Genomic DNA, 20,469 nt, shown 5'->3' with positions numbered 1-20,469 from the left:
AGGTTATTGTTAGTGCTCTTTGCGCTTACTATTAATGTTTTGGAATCCTCAAGTTGCCTGCATTTCAGTTTTAACAAAATTGCTATATATGAACAAAAGTAGTTTTCGCTATAACCTGTTGACAAATGAGGGGCTCAGTTTCTAACTTTTTCAGCATAATGTCAGCCATTTGGCATGTCTAGACTCATAAGCCTGTACAAATGAAGTATTTGCTATAAAATTACTCTGTTCTGAAATGCAGTTTGCAGTATATTGATAGGACATGTAGCCTTTTACTGATCTAGATGGTCGCACACACATTTGTATACATTACATTTCTGGAGTAAGATATTTAGTTAAAACCATTGTAGATATTCATCTAGAACATGGCATGGAAATGTTTTCTGCTGACCTATTTGTATGCATCCTTGATTGTTTTGTAACCGGTTTTTCTTACTCTATATGCAAGCCTTAATTACGTACTTCACAAGAAGGAGCAGTGAAGATTCTTCCATGGTCAACTAAGATTACAGCATGCTGAAAGAACAAGAGTTTAATCCAAAGGAAAGAGGCCAAAATTCAAGAGACTCTGAAGGACCAACACCCACCGACATGTGCCAATCCAGTGATGATCTTTATTGATACCAATAGATGAAGTTACAGTTAATTCCACCTACATCAAATATGATTTTTTAAGTATCACTCCTACTAGATCTCAAAACAGGGCCTCAGCCTCTACCCAGCCCCAAGAATGACTGAGGGCCAAGGGCCAAATTCAGAGAACTAGATAAAACAGAGTTTTGCTTGGCTATCCATTGATGTGGCAATTGCAGCTCTTCCACAATGATTGAGACAGCAAGTCCCAAGTAAGCTTTGAACAAGCTGGGATAGCACAGACAGGCAAATGCCTCTTCTGCCTAAACTGTGAATCCTTTCCACAACTTTAACCTTGGAAAGCATTAGGCTGCACGAAGGACTTACTGGTTTGGTTAGAGAAAGGGAGGAAACTACAATGATTTATATATACAAGTGGATGTTGCTTTTTAATCGTTGTCTTTCCTGCAATATATATATTTAATACTAATGGAACATTTGTACACTGAGAAACCAAACTAAAGGTTCTGGGTCAAAAGCATGCTTCTTCAGTGAAGACTATCAGCCCCCTGGTGTACACATTAAGTTTTATTGTAACAAAGCAACTTGTACACTTTTTAACGTTTAAAACTGAGCATCTTTCTTTTCCAGTGAAACAAAAAAAAATTGAAAAAACAAAACAAAGAACAAAATTACAATAGAGAATGTCAATTCCAAATAAGATCCTACAGGTTCTGCTGATTCTCCATCAAGTGGCAGGGCTCAAAAGTCATCATTAGGAGAGAATTTTTATTTTAAAAGTGTCATCTTTAAACTGTAAGGATGTTTGTTCAAACATCACAATTAAACATGCCAAAGGAGAAGCCATGTTTTGTCAAAATGCCCACTTAACCCACCCAACATCTGAAACCCACCCTCTCTTACCCTGTCTATAACCCCTTTTTTTAGCTTTTTCGTTTTTTTTTTAAACAAGAGAGTAGACAGATACATGTTGGTAAATGCTAACTGTCCATATTCACATAGAGACACAATGTAATCTCCGAGCCCAATATACAGAGAAAGAAGGAAAAAGCTAGATTCTATGCACTACTACACAGGGGCCTAGCACTCTTCAGCTTCCAGCAGAGTGGAGGGAGCAGAAGGTTCTCTTTCTTCCCCACAGAACACGGCGTGTTGATTTCATTTAACAGTTTGTTCAAAACAGAGGGATAAAAAAATTGAAATGAGTAGAGATTCTTTTCCACTGTATTCTGCTCAAGATATTTTCTCCAAAAATTTGTGAACCATGGTGAAGAGAGGAAAAAAAAGACCTCAAGAGAACAAGGCGACTGAGCACAAAAGGAGGGGGGAAATAGACGGTAACTTGCTCCCAGGGACTGGAGGGGGGAAAAAAAGAGAGGAGGGGGATAGAGGGTGGTTGGAATCCATCAGTGTTCAGTCATCTTCTCCTTCATCCTCCTGTTGAAAGAGAAGTAACCTTTAGAATACTGCTGCTTACTACCTTTTAAATCAAACTTCATCAAGGAAGACTTAAAAGTTCATTACTAACTTATTTTTTCAGGTGTTCAACAATCTCCTACAACCCCCCATTTTTCTCAGAAGTCTTACAATTGGACTAAGGTCCAGAATCCATATTATGGCCTTTATACCCCCACCCTGCCAGCAGAGTTCTCTAAAATATACCATAACCAGGCAGCCCCATCCAATTAGATCATGCTATGCCACACAGGAAGAGAAACCTACAAACTCACATGTTAGCACTAAGCCAAGATTCAGCTAGTTTTTTTTCCTAATTAGAAGAGTTTTTCAGTCTATTAATGTTCCAGGAATTACCTAGGTACAGACGATCAGGTGAACTAGCAAATTCAAGTGTGCATCTGTCATTTTTTGGGTTTTAAAGTCAATGCGCAAATAACAGGATTCAAATAATTTGTAATTTTAAGCACACGTAACCTGTCTTAACCCAAAAGTATCTCAAATGGCAATATATGTGATTCATGGTAGTAAAATGCTGTTGCTTAACTTGTACCCAGTTCTGCTCCATTTACAGAGCAGCCTTTGGCACCTGGGTCATTGCAAGAGTACAGCTTTAAGTTTCTAACCTCTCCTTCTTCACCCTCCTCATCATCTTCATCTTCTTCACCCTCATCTTCATCACCTTCCTCATCTATGTCCTCCAGTCCTTCCTCCTCTTCATCATCATCGTCGTCCTCCTCTCCTTCACCTTCTTCGTCATCCATATCAGGAACCTTATTTGAAACATATACACTCACATTAGTGAATCTTACTAAGCCACCTGTAAGAACAGAGCTTCAAATGTGGTGAGCTTATTGAAGACCCTTACCAAATAGTACTGCAATGGATTTGGCCAGATGTCATCTTTAATGACCTCGCCTAGCTCATCAGCTCCTGCATCAGAATGGTCAGTGAACCAGGTGAAGAAGCTCTCTGGTTCTTCATGCTGCCTCTTTCTGCTGGCCTTGTTCTGTGTCTGGCTTGAACGCTTTGTCAGATCCTGGAACAGGAACACACAGAATATTTAAGGTTTCTCTTCCAAAGTGTGGACTTTTCACCTTCATGACTGCTAAGTATTTGTCATCTGATTCAGAGATTACTCCTCAAAGAGCTGACTGGCCAAGACATGGGGAACTATCCCGGACATACCCAGCGTAATTTTTCCCCCTTTGAGAAGCTTTAACGCAAGAAACTTTTCCAGACAAAGCAGACCACAGAGAAACCCAGCATGCACAGGGAGATGTGAAGTTCTTCGAAGTATTGGCCATACTGAAGCAGCCCCACTAACTTTAATGGGGCCACTGACCTGACTGGAATAGGGGAGGGGATGTGGTCAGTGGTAGAGCATCTGCTTGGCATGCAGAAGGTCCCAAGTTCAATCCCCGGCATCTCCAATTAAAGGGACTAGGCAAGCTGGTGATGTGAAAGACCTCAGCCTGAGACCCTGGAGAGCCGCTGCCAGTCTGAGTACACAATATTGACTTTGATGGACCAAGGGCCTGATTCAGTATAAGGCAGCTTCATGTGTTCAATAACCAAGGTCACCTATGTGAAGCCATTCTAACAAGAGTGTAAACAAGACTGTTACAGTTCTAATTTATTCAGCAGTTGATTTCTAGCTCTTTACCCATCACAGTATTGGGGAAACAACAATTGTTTTTGTTAACATGGAGATCCAGACAACTCCTGGCAAATAGCAGACTTTTAACAATGAGTGAAGTTTGACTTCAAAGCCTCAATTGAGCTTTTCATGACTGAATCAAAGCAGTTCAATTAATTCAATTTTAAGCATTACTTGCTGTGGGGAATTTAGGAAACAACTGTAGAGTGCACATGCTGCCTCCCCAACAATAGTTTGATCTCCTTTAGAAAGGTTTAATAAGAGAGCACCAAATTCTCTATCGAGATGCAGCCCCGCTCAATCTCTCCCATCAGGAGGCCACAAACTTTAGCTAGAGGATAAGAAGATCGGGAGCCAGAATCAAGAAACCCACATGGAAACCAAACTGTTATAATAGTGTAGTTTTAAAAATAATAATGTAGTTTTAAAAACAAACTACTCAGATGCATACCTTCCCAGATTTCCACTTGATTTCACTGGATTTTGATGACGGGTCCCCACTCTCATTCAGGTGAAACTCTTTGGAGAGCATCTTATTTTCAAAATATGGATTTTCATCAAAATACTGTGGCAGAAGAAACAGAAGATTTAAAAATGTAGACTCTGCTACATATCATGCAGATGTCAAAGCTACTATCAATGAGCATCAAATCTCTCCCAACCATGCCAAGACATGCAAGAATGATACCGTGCACCGACACTTACAAAATCTATTCTGTAACCTGATTTGATGTCTTCAAACTCCGTCACCTCAACTCTGGTCAAATAATGCAGTGCTTCTTCATCTTCTTCCCCCAACAGTGCAGATACTAAGGCAGAATTATGAGATGTCTGTCATAATCTGCATTATTAAGCAACAAACTAGCTTGCAAAAAGATGAAATATATTAGATATATAGTGACTTACACTTACCTTGTGGGTGGTTGACAAATGTTGTTACCCAAAAATTTGGGATTTTGGCGATCAATTCTGACCTCTTCTGGAAGAATGGTTGGCGGAGTTTGTTGTATTTCTGTTCTACTTTCAAAATTTCCTCACTGGCTTGTTCATTCAGTCTGCAACGATAAGAGGCAGACACAGCATTGGGATCGGAAGCTTATATAAGTACCAAAGCAATAGAAACTCTACACTAGATTTAAATAATTAGACTACTAATGTAAGATGGTCATGTGGTAACACGCTAGCACAACCAACACTCAATAACTGTGCCATCTATTCTGAACTATTATAACTGAATTCAGATTAATCTTGACGCCAGTTGTATTCAGCCCCTCATCTGACTGATAGGGTAATCTAGGTCTCCCATTGAAATTATGTTGAAACAAGGAAACCTAATTGCAACAGCTAATACTACTGACTTAGGTATGTTTCCACAGACCAGAAATCTACAATCTATCCCTTCTGAGGACCTCAGCTCTTAATAAGTATACTTACACATGTTCTCTGATCACAGACTGGCAAAACTTGACATACTGTTAATTTCCCTCAGCTATTCTCCTGCACAGCAGATTCCACACTGCAGATCTTGCTTCAAATCTCCGACTCACTTTAACTCAGAAGTGTATTAAATCAGCAGCAGACCCATATTTGACAGTTGGCCTCTCTGACTGGGGGTGGGTGGGTTTTGGATCAAAGTGCTTAGAAATCTCAGCCCAAAACCATTGGTCAGACTCCATATAAAGTAGCTCCTTCATTCAGCCCAAGCTTTAAAGGATTCTGTAAAATTGCTAATAATTTCAAGACTGCAGATTAAAGCTATATAGGTAACATTTTGTTTTTGTTTTCTAGAGTCTACTTTTGATACACGAGACCATTATCATTGTAATAGTTCCCATCCAAACTAAACACTTGGGTTTAGTCTGCTTATTTTCTTTTCAAGTAAGAACTGATTTTTTTTTACACATTACATACTGCAAAATTACTTTGATTACATTTCTCTTCATAACTAAAACAGTGATGAATTGTTCCTTTTCAATCAGATTATCGGATTTTGGAACCCATGTTTTGTAAATCACCATATAAGTGTAGCACAACCTTCTTAACTTCTGTACAAGAAACATGAATATATAGATTACCTGTCTATTTCATTCTGTACTTCATCAATATGTTCAATTGCTTCCTGTTGCTCTTTGTCTGAAAACAAAACAATAACATTATCAGTCACATGGTTACAGCAGGCTCAAAGGAATTATGGTGCAATTCAATACAAATAATATGAATGGAATAAAAAAACTTTCTGGACCAATTAAAGATAATCTTCAAACTCTCCCCTGAGAAAAAAACTTATTGTCTCCCAGGCCCAGACTCAGAGGGAAACATGCTAGTTTATTACTTAGGTTACAATCCTGAGCATACTTACATTAACTGAGTTAAACGTTTTACTCCGCAGTGTATATATTTCCAACTATACATAGGCTTGGTTTAAAAATTTTTTTTTAAAGAACATCAGCTCCTCACAATTCACAGTCAAGGTGAGAAATGCCAGAGACCTCTCTCTTAAAATGTATAATATTGCCGTATTTTAGACAACCCAATAGACAGAAAGAAACTTAGTCCTCTTTCAAGTTCAGTACAACTGGAAAGGCTATAATAAGCAAAGCTAAATACCATGAGTCTTCAGACCTGAAACACAGGCGTACCATAACCAAACAACCAATGAGTTTGCCTTAGAGGCACAGTATATCCTGCAGAGTTTGGGACAGATGCAAGGAACAAAACTGGGCTCTTTACAGTGCAATCCTAAACAGAGTTACTTCAATCTAAGTCTATCAAAAATAATGGACTGAGACTAGAGTAACTATTTTTAGGACTGCACTGGGTTATAGGTAAACGGCGGGATTCCACATACCCCATGGAGCGGAGTTGTAGTCTTATCCCGCCCATCCAAATAGCTCAACTACAACTGCAAACCTTTGCATGCTTAGTCGGGAGCAACTCCCATGGAACGCAGCAAAGTGTGTGTGTAAGGTTCTGCAGCAAATTTCAATTACTCTAAGAAGCCATTCCACTATTACGGTAAAAAAAGAAAAGAAGCAAGCATAAAAACGAAAGGAACACACGTGCGCCCGCGTGAGTCTTTGCATGCTTGTCCTAGCCAGCTCGGGGGGAGGAGGTTTTTTTTACAAAGTTGGAAAAGAAAAAGGGCCAGCTGTTTTTCCCTACTAGCCAAGGCACGCGTTCTATTTCATGCATCTCGCAATATATATATCTACATTTTAAAAACTCCGATTTCATAAGATCGCGGTATTCTTCGCTATATTTTTTAAAAAAGACTCACCCAATCGCAATCCTGCGGCGCTTGCCTATTTTTAAAAAAACAATTTTCTCCCTCCCTTTTGCAAAACCTAAACTCAGAACCGCACGTGGCGGCGAGATAACTTGCAAACTGTCACCCCAAACGACGTTATAAAAAGCAGAAGGGGGGGGAAAGAAGGGGGCCGTCCCAACACTGCGATGCATTTTAGGGATCCCCTTTAAAAAAAAAGCCATCCTCATCCCGCCTTCCCTCCCCTAAAAAAAAGCCACCGCAAAACCAACGAGGCGGCAGCAGAGCAGCCAACCATGCGGCGGAGGCAATCATGGCGGTGGCCCCCCCTCCCTCCACAGCCAAAAAGAAAGCGCAACAAAAAAAGGGGGGCGAGCGCTCGTCTGGAAGCGCGTGGAGAAGAATGGAGGGAGGGAAAAGACGTGGAGGCTGGCGGCGGGGGGGCGGGCGAGGGAAGCGCCTCCACGGGCGAAGCGGGGCGGGAAGAAAGGCAGGAAAAGACGGCGCGCGCCGAGACAAAAGGGACGCCGAACATGGCCTCCTCCTCCTCCTCCTCCTGGCTGCCCCGCCGCCGCGGCCTGCACATCCGGCCCGCGCGCCCCCCTTCCCGCCTCCGGTGATGGCGGCGGCTGGGCAAGATGGCGGCGGCTGTGGCGGCCTCGGCGGCGGGCTGAGGGGACGGGCGGGTGGGCGCACGCGGGCCTCCCCTCCCCCCTCCCCCGCGGCCCCCCCCACCTTCCCCCCCCCGGTCGCCCACCTGAGATCTCGTCGGCCCCGTCGTGGTTGGAGTTGAGCTCCTTCTTGCTGACTTTGGCCGCCGGCGCCGACATGTTGGAGGGGAGGAAGGGAGGAGAAGGAGAGGGGGGAGGGAGCGCGCGCGAGCGAGGCTGTGCGGGGCTGGGGGCCGAGCCGAAGCCTCGCCTCCGAGCGGGCTTCCTTGAGCCGCTCGTCGTCGCCTTCGTCGTCGTCCTCCTCCGCGAGGCCCTTCCTCCCTTCGCTCTCCGCGCTCTCCGCGCCCGGGCTCTCCGGCAGTGGGGTGGCGGCGACGCCTGGGCTCCCCTCACGCTACCTCCACACAGCCAAAGCCTCCGCCTCCTCCTGCTGCTTCTGGCGAGGGGCGAGCGAGCTGTGCGCACGCGCAGTAGCGCTCTCCGCTCCCCCCCTCCTCCTCTCTCACTCCTCCTCTTCCACCACAGGGAGAGGGATACGGCAAGGCGCACGCGCAGGACTTTCCCTCCTCCGCCTTCCTCCAGTGCGCGCGAGAGGGAGTTGTGCGCAACCGCAGAGGAGCTTTTCCTCCCCTCGCGCTCCCTCTCTCTAGGCGCTCGCGGCCACCATACAGAGAGGAACACCCCCAAGGCGCCTGCGCGAAATTCAATCTTTTTTTGCTCTTTCCGTGTGTGTGTGTGTGCGCAGGTGGGGAATTAATACGCATGCGCGTACATTTCTCTCTGACCTTATCTGCGCAAGTGTACAAGTTCTCCCCCCCCCCCAGAAATCGGGTATAATAGAAAAATTATCTCGAGTAACTGCGCAAGCGCGCCAACTCCAGCCTTCTTCCCTACGGGTATGTGTGAGGTTTTTGAACTCACTGCGCAAGCGCTCAAACTCTCCCGCCCCCAGGATGAAGGACTTCTGAGGGATTGCGCGCGCAGAGTTTTTTTTTTTACAGCCCCCTTCCCCCCATTTCTCCCGTAACACTTTTTCTTTAAAAAAAAGCAGGGGGCAAGTCATGGGCGCAGGCGTACACCTCGTGAATTTAACCCCACCCTTGCCGGCTCATGTACACTGTAGCGAGACACAGGCGAAGATGCAAATGGGCGGGGCGCCAAGCCCCAGCGCGCGCAGAACAAACAACGGAGAGAAGGGAAAGTAGGACGGCGGCGAGAGCGCGCGCGCGCAGTGGCGCGTGCGTGAGTGGGCGGGGACGCGCTCCGGGGAGGTGGATGTCGCACGTGGGTTGGAGGAGAAAGCGGATGGTTCCCGAAGGAGCCGCTGCTTCCGAAAGCGCGCGCCCCGGGGCTGCTCTTCCGTTGCAGCGAGGCCGGGCTCTCCGGAGCCTCCCTCGCAGAAGAAAGGCATTTCACTTGAGTTTGCCTGTGAACTTTGCATCCGCTTGGCAGGCTTTGGAATGAGATTTTTAAAAACAATTGTTTTAGCATCCTCGGATGGAGCACATATGCAGCCCGATCCTCTTCTCTAGGTTTACTGGAAAGTAAATTCCCACGGTGCCTATAGTTATTAAGACTTTGCATCCGCTTGGCAGGCTTTGGAATGAGATTTTTAAAAACAATTGTTTTAGCATCCTCGGATGGAGCACATATGCAGCCCGATCCTCTTCTCTAGGTTTACTGGAAAGTAAATTCCCACGGTGCCTATAGTTATTAAGACCACGTGCGCTTCGCCTTTATATTGTGGTTAGCGTTTCTATCAAAAGTGAGTCGGAAGGCGGCTTATACAGTTTAAAATGTAAAGGTTTTCGTTTTGTTTTAAGTAAAGGAAGTTGCATTGAGCCCAAGCTGTTCTTTTTGGCTTTGTAGCGTCGCCATGGACAGCCCCTTTCCTCCATGATCATGTCCACTTCCCTCTTAAAGCCTTCCCAAACACAATTGAAATACAAAGTGTCCCTTTGACCTGCAAACCACAGTTTAAGCTGTTTGGCACCCTGGTTGGAAAGGAGGTGAGCGAAGACTTGCTTGTTAGGTTTGCTGTTTTGTGTAATTTGTAAGGACCTGAGCCCAAGCCAAGGGGAGAAGGAGGCATTCCGGCCAACAATTCCAAGGCTCATTCACGTTACTATTTTAAATGTTATGTTACTTTATTTATATCCCACCTTTCTTCCCAATGGGGGTTCCAAGTGGCTTGCATCGTTCTCCTGTCCTCCCATTTATCCTCACAACAACTCTGCGAGGTAGGTTAGGCTGAGTGTGTGACTGGCCCAAGGGAATCCCATGGCAGAGTGGGGATTCAAACCAGTTTCTCAGATCCTAGTCCAGCACTTCAACCACTACAACACGCTGGCTCATTTATTTCAATTGAGCATCAGACTGCTTCAGTGTGGAGGCTTATTTCCTGCACTTGGAATGTAGCATGACCCTGCAGGGAGGGGCAGCAGTGAGGGGATAGGTGTGTGGATGACATACCTGCTGATCGCGACCTTACTGTTGCTTCTGCAGTGGGTCACTTTCTGCACCCCCATGCGGAAGCATCCTAAACCTGCAATGCTATGCGCACTTAATCTGTGTCCAGTGGGGCATTCTTCTGAGCAAACATGCACAGCAGGATTGGGTTAGAAATGTGCGAACAAGCTAGAGCGGTTCCTCAGTGGAACAGGCTTCCTCGGGAGGTGGTAAGCTCTCCTTCCCTGGAGGTTTTTAAGAAGAGGTTAGATGGCCATCTATCAGCAATGCTGATTCTGTGATCTTAGGCAGATGATGAGAGGGAGGGCATCTTTGCCATCTTCTGGTCACTAGGTGGGGGGGAGGTAGTTGTGAATTTCCTGCATTGTGCAGGGGGTTGGACTTGATGACCCTGGTGGTCCCAACTCTATGATTCTATGATTCCATTGGAATGTATATTGATCTAGTACCTGCTGTTAAGGGTACCATCATAGCTTTTCTACAGTGTGGTTTTCTGTCAGATAGGGCTTCTGACAGCTCTGTCCTCAAACAAGATGGTTTCCCCACAAACAAAATGGAGTTCTCCGTGCACTCCTTCCCCCCCCCCCATTTTGCACACGAACTCCGGCCAGAGATTTACAATTGTATTGGGACCCGCCCGTGTAAATGTTCGATCTGATATCGGGTCCCGCGCAGAGAACTCGGCCATCTCCACTGATTGTTCATAATTGTTTCTTTTTCAGTTTTACTTAAGTCATTACCGGCAGGAAACGACTACATTGTCTCTTTGTTCCTGTAACCCTATTGTATCAGCCCTATGAATGTATCCACACTCCCCCTGCCATGTATTCCAGCCTTGTTTGTCTCCTTACTGAAATCATTGACTTTCGGAATAAATCTTTGAATCGCTGCTCTGCCTGGATTTGAGTTCTATTGCCTGAAACGCCGTGCATTTGCTGAATCTTGACATTTTCCCAGTATACACAATGGGATTTCCTTCTGTGGAAATACACATAGTGTCACCGTGTAAACGTACACTCGTAGGCACACTCTTTGGGAGCAAGTCCCATTTACCAGAGCACTTACTTCTGTGTAAACATGCTAAGGATTGAACTGTATGAACTCTTTATATGGAAATCTTCAGCAAAGTAGGGCCTTACTTCCTAGAAAGTGTACATTGGTCATTTAAGCGTGGGAGTTTTACCTGAGGTTTGTTGCTCACTAGACCCACACTTCCCTGTTAGGAATCTATGCACCAGCAGTCTCCAAGCTCAAATCAACCCTCCCCTTGAAATGCTGCTTTGTAATTGCCTTACCTGTAGTGCTTACTGTGGCTGCCCACAGATGTTAAGGCCTGTTGAGGGGGATGAAAACGCTTGGAAGAAAACAATTTGAGCACTTTTCCCCACTTTTCCAGTTGCCACATAAAAAAGCATTTTAAGAATAACAACAAAAATGGAGCAATCTGAAAGAAAGAGGGGAGAAAACCAAGCTTCAGTTTTAAAAAAGATTTTCTTCTGCTCAGAAAGAGCTCCATGAAAGCAGGAAGTATTTTAATCCCCTTCCCTGGACATGCTGCTTTGTAATTGGCTGTGAGAGAAACCAAGCTTGCATGCCCTGTACTTTGTCGTCTGCATGGGGATTTCACCTAGGCTTTGCTCAGGGAAAATGGAAGAGTTGGGTTAAAAGAAGCATGGGAAGACCCAGACATTGTGAGGGCTGGGCACAAGATCATCTCTAATGGATGGAAAATTCATGCATAACTCCAAGGAACAACTGATTCAGACCGGGGCGAACGTGAGTGAAAGTACCCATCCATAAATGACTATTGTCATCCCAAAGTTGCTGCCTTCAAAATACATTGAAGTCAGCAGGCTTAGAAAGTTTTACATAAGGACGTCACTGTTCACTGGGTCCATACATGAACGTTACTAATGTGGCCTAAGGAATTAGGGGGAACCCCCATTTTAAAGTCATATTTGCGGACATTGCATTCATGCATATTCTCTTTTCAGCCTTCTGCCAGGGGAGGCATCTTTTGTATTGCGGGAGATCATGCTGTTCTAGACAGTGGGTCAGGAGATGGAAATAAAGGTTCTGAGGCAGAACACAACTTCCTTATGGGTGATGGGTCTGTATAATAAAGACAGCGGCAAGAAATTCTACCGGGGTGGCTTGTGTTTGCCGCAACAGGAAACACAGAAACCTCTTATGGCATAATAAATTCTATTGCAGTGCTTGCGGCCGAAACTTTGGTTGGCCACCGCCCACTTCATCATATGTAAAAGGGATTGTGTAGTGAAGTGGCACATGAATTACACAGGAGATCACCGGTGAGATGGTGAGAAAACACATATGCATGAAGCAGAATTGTTCAAGAGGGCCGTCTTAGGGATATATTATAACAAAATGGTTCAGGAAGATGCTTTTGTAAAGGGAATGGGATTATGAACTATACTACGGTGATTAGTATACGTGTGTTAAGTGCCATTGAATCTCTTCCGACTCATGGCGACCCTATGGATCAATGTCCTCCAAAATGTCCTATCTTTAACAGCCTTGCTCAGGTCTTGCAAACTGAGGGCTGTGGCTTCCTTTATGGAGTCAATCCATCTCTTGTTGGGTCTTCCTTTTTTCCTGCTGCCAACGTTTCCTAGCATGATTGTCTTTTCCAGTGACTCTTCTCATAATGTGACCGAAGTACAACAGCCTCAGTTTAGTCATTTTAGCTTCTAGAGTCAGTTCTGGCTTGATTTGATCTATAACCCACTGTTTTTTTGGCAGTCCACGGTATCCATAACGCTCTCCTCCAACACCACATTCCAGAGGAATCTACTTTCTTCCTATCAGCTTTCTTCATTGTCCAGCTTTCACACAAATACATAGTAATAAGGAATACGATGGCATGAATTAACTTGATCTTGGTTGCCAGTGACACATCCTTACACTTAAGATTTTTTCTAGCTCCTTCATGGCTGCCCTTCCCAGTTTAATATATATTCACTGTTTATGCTGCATGTGTTATGCAGCTCTCGCTGCATTATTTTATACTTATGTAATACCATTTTCTGCATTGTGTAGTATATTGCCCCTAATAATTTTGGTTCATATTTCTGTAATCCTAGTCCTATTATGTTGCTTATTAGATGTCTCATCCTATTGATTGCATTGATTTTTGCTATGTAATCTGCCTTGAGTCTCAGTGAGTAAGGTGGACTATAAACAAAGTAAATAAATAGCTCTTTGGGGTATGAATGTATGTAGCTGCCTTATATTAAGTAGAAAAGAGCAAGAGTCCAGTAACACCTTAAAGACTAACAACATTTCTGGCAGGGTATGAGCGTTCGTGGGTCATAGCTCCCTTCTTCATCTGTGAGTCACAAAATAAATTTTGCCAGAAATTTTGTTAGTCTATAAGTGGACTCTTGCTCTTTTCTGCTGCAATAGACAGACTAAAACGGCTACCCATCGTGATCTGCCTTATATTAAGTCATACCCTTGATCTTTAGTTCAGCGTTGCCTCCTTTAGACTAGCCATGGCTCTCCCAAACTCTCATGCAGAAAAAAAGTATCCTGTTGCTTGTGACCTGAAATCCTCTTAATTGGAGATTATGGGAATTGAACCTGGAACCTTCTGCATGTAAAATGTGTGGGATGCAGGTAAGGTGGTCACACAATAAAACATGCTTGTGGTATCTTATTGCTTTTCCAAACAGCTGTCTACCAAAATAAATCCCAAAGAAGAGGCGAAGCATTTGATTGATTGCTTTGTTTAATTTGAACAATTTCTCCCTATCCCTCAGCCAGAGGTGTACGTAAAGGCTTCACAATAAATTGCACATAGGACCACAATTCAATTAAACATCTCTTAAAAGCATAATAAAACAACAAAGATATCCAGTATCCAGCCATGTTTGGTAAAGCAACATTCAGTATGCACACTCAAAAAAGTGTGCAGTATCTGTCTCTTGCAGCTTCTAAATTCTTTTTACAGTGAGTGCAAACTGTGGGTGACATTTGTAGTATGCCAAATAAAATTGTTTTATAGGTTGTAAGCTTGGCCAACTAAGGCCTCTGTGATTAAAAAATATGTTTCTTCTGACAGAAGCAGCAGTCACACTTCAGCAAAGGGGCTTGTTTTACCCTATATTTCCAAACAGGGATTACTTTTTGACCCAAACTAGACTAGCACAGGAGTGTCAAACGTGTGGCCTGCAGGCCAGATCCGGCCCCTTGAGAGCTCTTATCTGGCCCACGAGGCACCCCCACCCCCCAGTCCCGATCTGGGCTGGCGAGGCATGGCTCAACCAGACCATGTGACCTTTATTTTATACCCAGCCCTCCTAACAAATGAGTTTTACATCCCTGGACTAGCAGATCCCTTAGCTGAGTTTTCCCCAACCACATGAGAGAGGAGGAGGATTCCTACAGCAGATCAGGCAAACAGATAGGACATGGCAAATCTTGAAAACATTAGCGTTGCATGCCTGAAAAAGTTGCTAAGCATTTCCCTCAGGACAGAAAAAAGAAAGTACTTCACATAATGTGCTGTTACCTTGTGAAACTCACTATTGCAGGTTGTGGTAATGGCTGTGAACAGTGGTGGCTCAAAAGGTTTTTTTTAGACAAATTCATCCATTTATTTATTTTATTTATACCCACTTTTCTCCCCTCTGGGGACCAAAGCAGCATTGTTCTCCCCGCCTCAGTTTTCTCCTCACAACTACAACCCTGTGAGGTAGCTTAGTCTGACAGAACGACTGGTCCCAGGTCACCCAGCGTGCTTCTGAGGCAAAGTGGGGATTCGAACCTGGAAATTCACAGAGGAATAGGCCAGCATGGTGTAGTGGTGGAGCGGTGGTTTGGAGCAGTGGACTCTCATCTGGAGAACCGGGTTTGATTCCCCACTCCTCCACATGAGCGGCATACTCTAATCTGGTGAACTATATTTGTTTCCCCGCTCCTACACATGAAGCCAGCTGGGTGACCTTGGGCTAGTCACACTCTCTCAGCCCCACCTACCTCACAGGAGGTCTGTTGTACGGAGGGGAAGGGAAGGTGATTGTAAGCCAGTTTGATTCTTCCTTAAGTGGTAGAGAAAGTCGGCATATAAAAACCAACTCTTCTTCATCAAAGGCTATTGGCCATGATGGCTACATGGAACCTCCATGTTCAGAGGTGATATACCTCAGATTACAATTTGTGTGTGGTGAGGGGAGGGGGACTACTCAGCTTTCCTATTCTTGCTTGTAGGCTCTGCAGGGATATCTGGGGAACGGGATGCTGGGCCATTCGTATGATGTGGGAAGACTCCTCTGTCACCCTTAACATGCCCCCGTAGCTTAACCCCTTCCAGATAACTCCTCCATTTATCTGTCTCCCCAGGCACACTCTGGCATTGAGATAAAGGTGGGGGGAGGCTAGAGATAAGCAAGTAGCCCACATGGGGTGGGGGGCTCAGCTCCCTTTAGCTGCATGCCCCTTTTTGCTTTACAAATCAGTTATCCCCCACCCACCCACTTGAAGATAAATTGGGGGTTTCCAAACTGGTTCCCACCCTCCTGTGATTCTGAATAAGCCCACATTTGTTATCAGTGTATTCCTTTAAACATTAGCAGAGTATCACTCATATCTCTGTACACAGGCAGTGGTGTGTATGCTATCAAGCGTGGCTCTTTAAAAAAGAAAATGAAATCTTGAAGCTAAGGAATGCTGGAGGGGTAGGCAGGATGCTAGATTCATGAATACAGTAAGGAAAAGGCAAGCAAAGAACTTTGGGGGAATTCTTAGAGATGCTTTCCAGAAAAGGAAATATGAGAGGTGAACATTTGCCAGTACTTCTGTGCTTGAGCCATGCACATTTTTATGCCAGGGTACTAAAATAATTGCACATGATTCTCCTATGTATATTTATTGACTTATTGAAAGACCTTACGTGAGCCACTTCCTAATAAATAGGGTTGCCAGGTCCCTCTTCGCTACTGGTGGGAGGTTTTTGGGGTAGAGCCTGAAGAGGGTGGGGTTTGGGGTGGGGCCATTTTCTCCAGGAGAACTGATCTGTACCAGCTGGAGATCAGTTGCAATAGCAGATCTCCAGCTAATATGTGGAGGTTGGTAACCCTACTAATAAAGAACTCCCAACAAGCAGTGTTTGGGCTGCAGAAACACTAATGGATGTATTAATCCATGTGTTGATCATTAATGTTAAATTGTATATTTTCAGATCTGCAACTGGGCTTTTTTGTGCCAGCTCATCTGAATTTTAGCTCTTTAGTTATAAAAGGTTTCCGACCCCTGTGGGAAACTTGGCCTTGACAGGCTGAGAGCAGTTGCTAGGCCAGAACATATTCCACGTTAAAAGTGTGTACTAGTCACTGTACATCTCCAATGTACACCTAAAGATGGTTGTTACCTAAAAGCTGTAATATGTTGGAATAGGGGGGAAACCTATTTGTAATGCCCGTTTACCATAGAGCTAGAAAGGCACTGCGGCCATTTAAAATCAAGAGACAGCAGCCGTTCTAACATGGTACATTCGCCGTAGGAACTGGATGGGACTCAGGCCTCTTACAAGGTCAAATTAACAGGAAGGGAGATCTAATTTGTAGCTCAGAATGGGTGGACGGGGGTGGGGGGGATGCCCTGGTTATTAATACATTTGAATTACTTGGAACAAACCCAGGGAGACCTCAACAAGCTACATTCCCAAGTTTCTCTGAGAGGCGAGGTTTGTATATCTGCCTATATGCCAAGCAGCCAAGCTCAGATGCTCATTCCCACCACTTCCCTGTGGGTAATCTCACTTGACAGGCTGCAGAACCACTTCGTTTCCCAAGTTCCGCAAAGACAGACACACAAATAAAATAGGCAAATGTCTCTGCAGTTATTTGTTTGGTGATCCTGACCTGATCACTCATAGTGCTCAGTGATTAGATCTAGGGTTGCCTCGTGTTCTGTGTTTACAAGCCTGTCTACATGCAACCGGGAGCTGCCTCTCTTTTGTTAGGTGCAGATGAACAAAAGTGTAATTTAGTAGGATCAATAGGGTTGCCAGGTCCCTCTTCGCCACCATCGGGAGGTTTTTGGAGCGGAGCCTGAGGAGGGCAGGGTTTGGGGAGGGGAGGGACTTCAATGCCAATGAGTCCAATGGCCAAAGCAGCCATTTTCTCCGGGTGAACTGATCTCTATCGGCTAGAGATCAGTTGTAATAGCAGGAGATCTCCATCTAGAACCTGGAGGTTGGCAACCCTAAGGATCAACAATCTCTCCCAGCTCTTGTTACATCATGACCAATGTCAGGCAGCTTCAGAGTCCTTCATAATAAAAGTTGTAAATTGAAGTTTATAAGTGGTATCTTACATTGTATTAAGCAAAGAAACAAAACACAGAGAAAATGCATGTGTAACTAAATAATGGTAAGGCTACCAGAATATTTTAAATGTAAAAAATGCCGAATCAGTAAAGTCACACAAACAAGTAAAAATACATGTAAATAAAGGAGGATTTAAGCGAAAGGGTATATTTCTGGTGGAATGATGTGGGGCAGTGGAATGAGGTGGTAGAGTCCTGAAGTGGCAGAATGGACTGTACCAGATCAGACTGCAGGTGGAGATTATATTTTTAAAATGTTCCCTGGTGTTTAAAAAAGAGCTCAAATTCCCTATAAGCAGAAAATTAGCCCAGCATCCCTGATGTGCTGGTGTTCTGCTTGGAGGAAGGTATTTTTGTTTTGTTTTTAATTCAGGGCACGATTACAAAAAATTGTGCCCTCTGCTTTGCAGTCTTATGAGATGGTGTGTTCATGCTGTATGAGTAGACCAGGGCTCCAATACATACAAACCTAAGAACAACCATAAAATGCTTAGCTTGGTATTCATTCAAATGTAGGCCCAAGCCCTCATCCCTTTCAGAAGGCAGGCATTAATAAGTTCCACCATTTCCTTCTTGAAATGGACAAAAACAGTCTGGGAGGGGCAATAGAGTTTGCCACCTGTGAAGCAAACATTTATTGGGCACCATTACAAAAGGAGATTAATATATGGGGGCCACGATCCACTGGGAAAGTTCTCCTGTAACCGTTCTTGCACAGCTCCTGTTCATTTCAAAGAGGTCTGTGATGAGGAGAATTTCCGTGTGGATTGTACTCCCATGTTAATAAACAGTGAACAGAAGGGACCCGGTGCCATTTTGATTCCTCACAGAAATGTTGGGTTGGGTTGTGAAATGTTGGGGTTGGGTTGTGAACTTCCGGGAGATTTGGGGTGAAGCCTGGGGAGGTCAGTCAGGGGTATAATGCTATGGAGTTCACTCTCCAAAGCGTATACCCTGAAAATCTTGTTGGTCTCTTAAGGTGCTACTGGACTCGAATCTAGGGTGCAAGAAAGACCTCCAGAGATCCTGACGCACCCCTAGAATTTCATCTTCTCTCAGCTAGCAATGGGGCAGGTCTGAATGGTGCATTTTGCTTCTCAATCAATGTCTAATCACATTGATTTTTGAGCTCATTTTAAATTAGAATGCAAAATGCACAAGCCACAAGTTTCTAGAGGCACTTACTTTGATCAAGAACCTAAGAGCAATCCCACTGGGTCAGGACAATGGTCCATCTAACCTGATTTCCCGATGTGTAGATGCTGTACCAAATAAACCTCAACTCAAAACACACCCATCATAAATGATTACCGTGAAGAAGCCATCAGTTTCCCTTGGCTCCAGCAACAATCTGAAATTGAAATTTATTTTTTTGTCCAGTAGTAAAGTGTAGCCGTAACAACAACCAGCAAATTTTAAAAAATTAATGTGATAATTAATATATTCTAAAAATAAGTATTTGAATATTGACCTTGTTACCCAAAGTTTGAAAAAAAAATGCATTTGTACAAACCAGGGGTCCCCAAACCTGGTTTTGAGCCTGTGGGCACCTTTGGAATTCTGATACAGGGGTGTGATGGGTGCAGCCACAAATTGGTGGCTGCAGGAGGCAGAGCCAGCCACAAAACGGCTGCCACAGCTTACCTTCAATCACACATTGAAGACCATTGTGCTGTGGTTCTCAGCTGCTGCCAAAGCAACAAATTTAAAAAATGCAGTCAATAAAATCCCACTTAAAGGATGACATCTTTATCAGGCTCCTCCCCTGATTCTGAGTCATTGGACTGGTCAGAGGAGATCATGACACCGCTCCCTAATAATTTGGTTCTCAGTATCAAGGACTCCATTGCCTGACACACTTGGAGAGCCAGAGTGGTGTAGTGGTTAAGAGCGGTGGACTCTAATCTGGAGAACCGGGTTTCATTCCCCACTCCTCCACATGAGCGGCGGACGCTAATCTGGTGAACAGGGTTGGTTTCCCTACACCTACACATGAGAGGTGGACTAATCTGGAGAACCAGGTTGATTCCCCACTCCTTCAAATGAGCGGCAGACGCTAATCTGGTGAACCGGGTTGGTTTCTTCTCTCCTCCACATGAGCAGTGGACTCTAATCTGGAGAACCGGGTTGATTCCCCACTCCTTCAAATGAGCGGCAAATGCTAATCTGGTGAACCGGGTTGGTTTCCCCTCTCCCCGCGTTTTCAGAGACCTGTTTTATCTCAAATGTGAAAACGTGGGCAAAACACGGGGAAATGCAGGGGGAGAGCAAGGCGACCTCTGACGGTCAGAAATGGCATGCATAATCAACACAAAGACCTGAAGTCATAGGAGGGGTGATGGTGAGGGAAACAGCCATGCATTAAACACCTATATCCCCTTGAGTTTTGTGGATGAAAAGGAGAATATAGATAGATAGTTGTGTGTGTGTGATAAATATTTATGTTGTTTCCAAAATGTAGCAGTTCAGTTCTGGTCTTTTATCCTAACCACTAACTGAACCAAAATATATTGGTATAACAAGAGAGATACAAAGGGCCTCATCATAGAAACCCACCAACAACATAGACATTTTATTTTATTTATTTATCTTTACTGGGTTGACCAAGGGACCTCTCCTGAAAAAAACGTTAGAGGTATTTAGATCTGCACTCTTTGTGTATTGAGCTCTGAAATCAGTAATATGGCAGATCTTCATCAAATATTGTAATAAAAATTTCTGCAGCTGAAAAAAGGAACGCTTCGTTTACTTACTTAAAATGTTTCTACCCCACAGAATAAAATATTCTCTAGGCAGTCAGTTAAAACAATAAAACCCATTAAAAGCATCTAAAATGCAGCAGCATTAAAACGGAGCAAAGCAAGCCTATTAAAAGCAGTGTCAAGCAGAACCAACATTAATGCATTTATTTATCTAAATATTTCTCCCCTTCTTTTCTCCGCAATGAAAACCCGAAGCAGCACACAACATCATTATGCCCTCCTCCATTTTATCCGTACAACAAC

General features: G+C 44.2%; 1 protein-coding gene across 3 annotated transcripts; it reads right to left on the bottom strand.

Moving 5' to 3' along the window:
- Positions 1 to 1,148: 1,148 nt before the first annotated feature.
- SET (SET nuclear proto-oncogene) lies at positions 1,149 to 7,840 on the bottom strand. 3 transcript variants are annotated; one of them, XM_056860456.1, is made up of 8 exons: positions 7,732 to 7,840; positions 5,785 to 5,842; positions 4,616 to 4,764; positions 4,415 to 4,518; positions 4,161 to 4,274; positions 2,918 to 3,088; positions 2,676 to 2,822; positions 1,149 to 2,031 (listed from the first exon to the last, which is right to left on the bottom strand). In XM_056860456.1, exons 1-8 carry the CDS (start codon positions 7,802 to 7,804, stop codon positions 2,008 to 2,010), a joined length of 840 nt encoding a protein of 279 aa, XP_056716434.1. In that variant the 5' UTR covers positions 7,805 to 7,840; the 3' UTR covers positions 1,149 to 2,007. The 3 variants fall into 3 exon arrangements, with proteins under 3 accessions (XP_056716434.1, XP_056716436.1, XP_056716435.1); XM_056860458.1 differs by having other exon boundaries at positions 2,732 to 2,822; XM_056860457.1 differs by having other exon boundaries at positions 4,622 to 4,764.
- Between the last annotated feature and the right edge of the window lie 12,629 nt (positions 7,841 to 20,469).

The sequence above is a fragment of the Euleptes europaea genome, chromosome 14, assembly GCF_029931775.1.
Source record: "Euleptes europaea isolate rEulEur1 chromosome 14, rEulEur1.hap1, whole genome shotgun sequence".
NCBI lineage: Eukaryota > Metazoa > Chordata > Lepidosauria > Squamata > Sphaerodactylidae > Euleptes > Euleptes europaea.
This window is presented reverse-complemented; position numbering and strand designations above follow the sequence as displayed.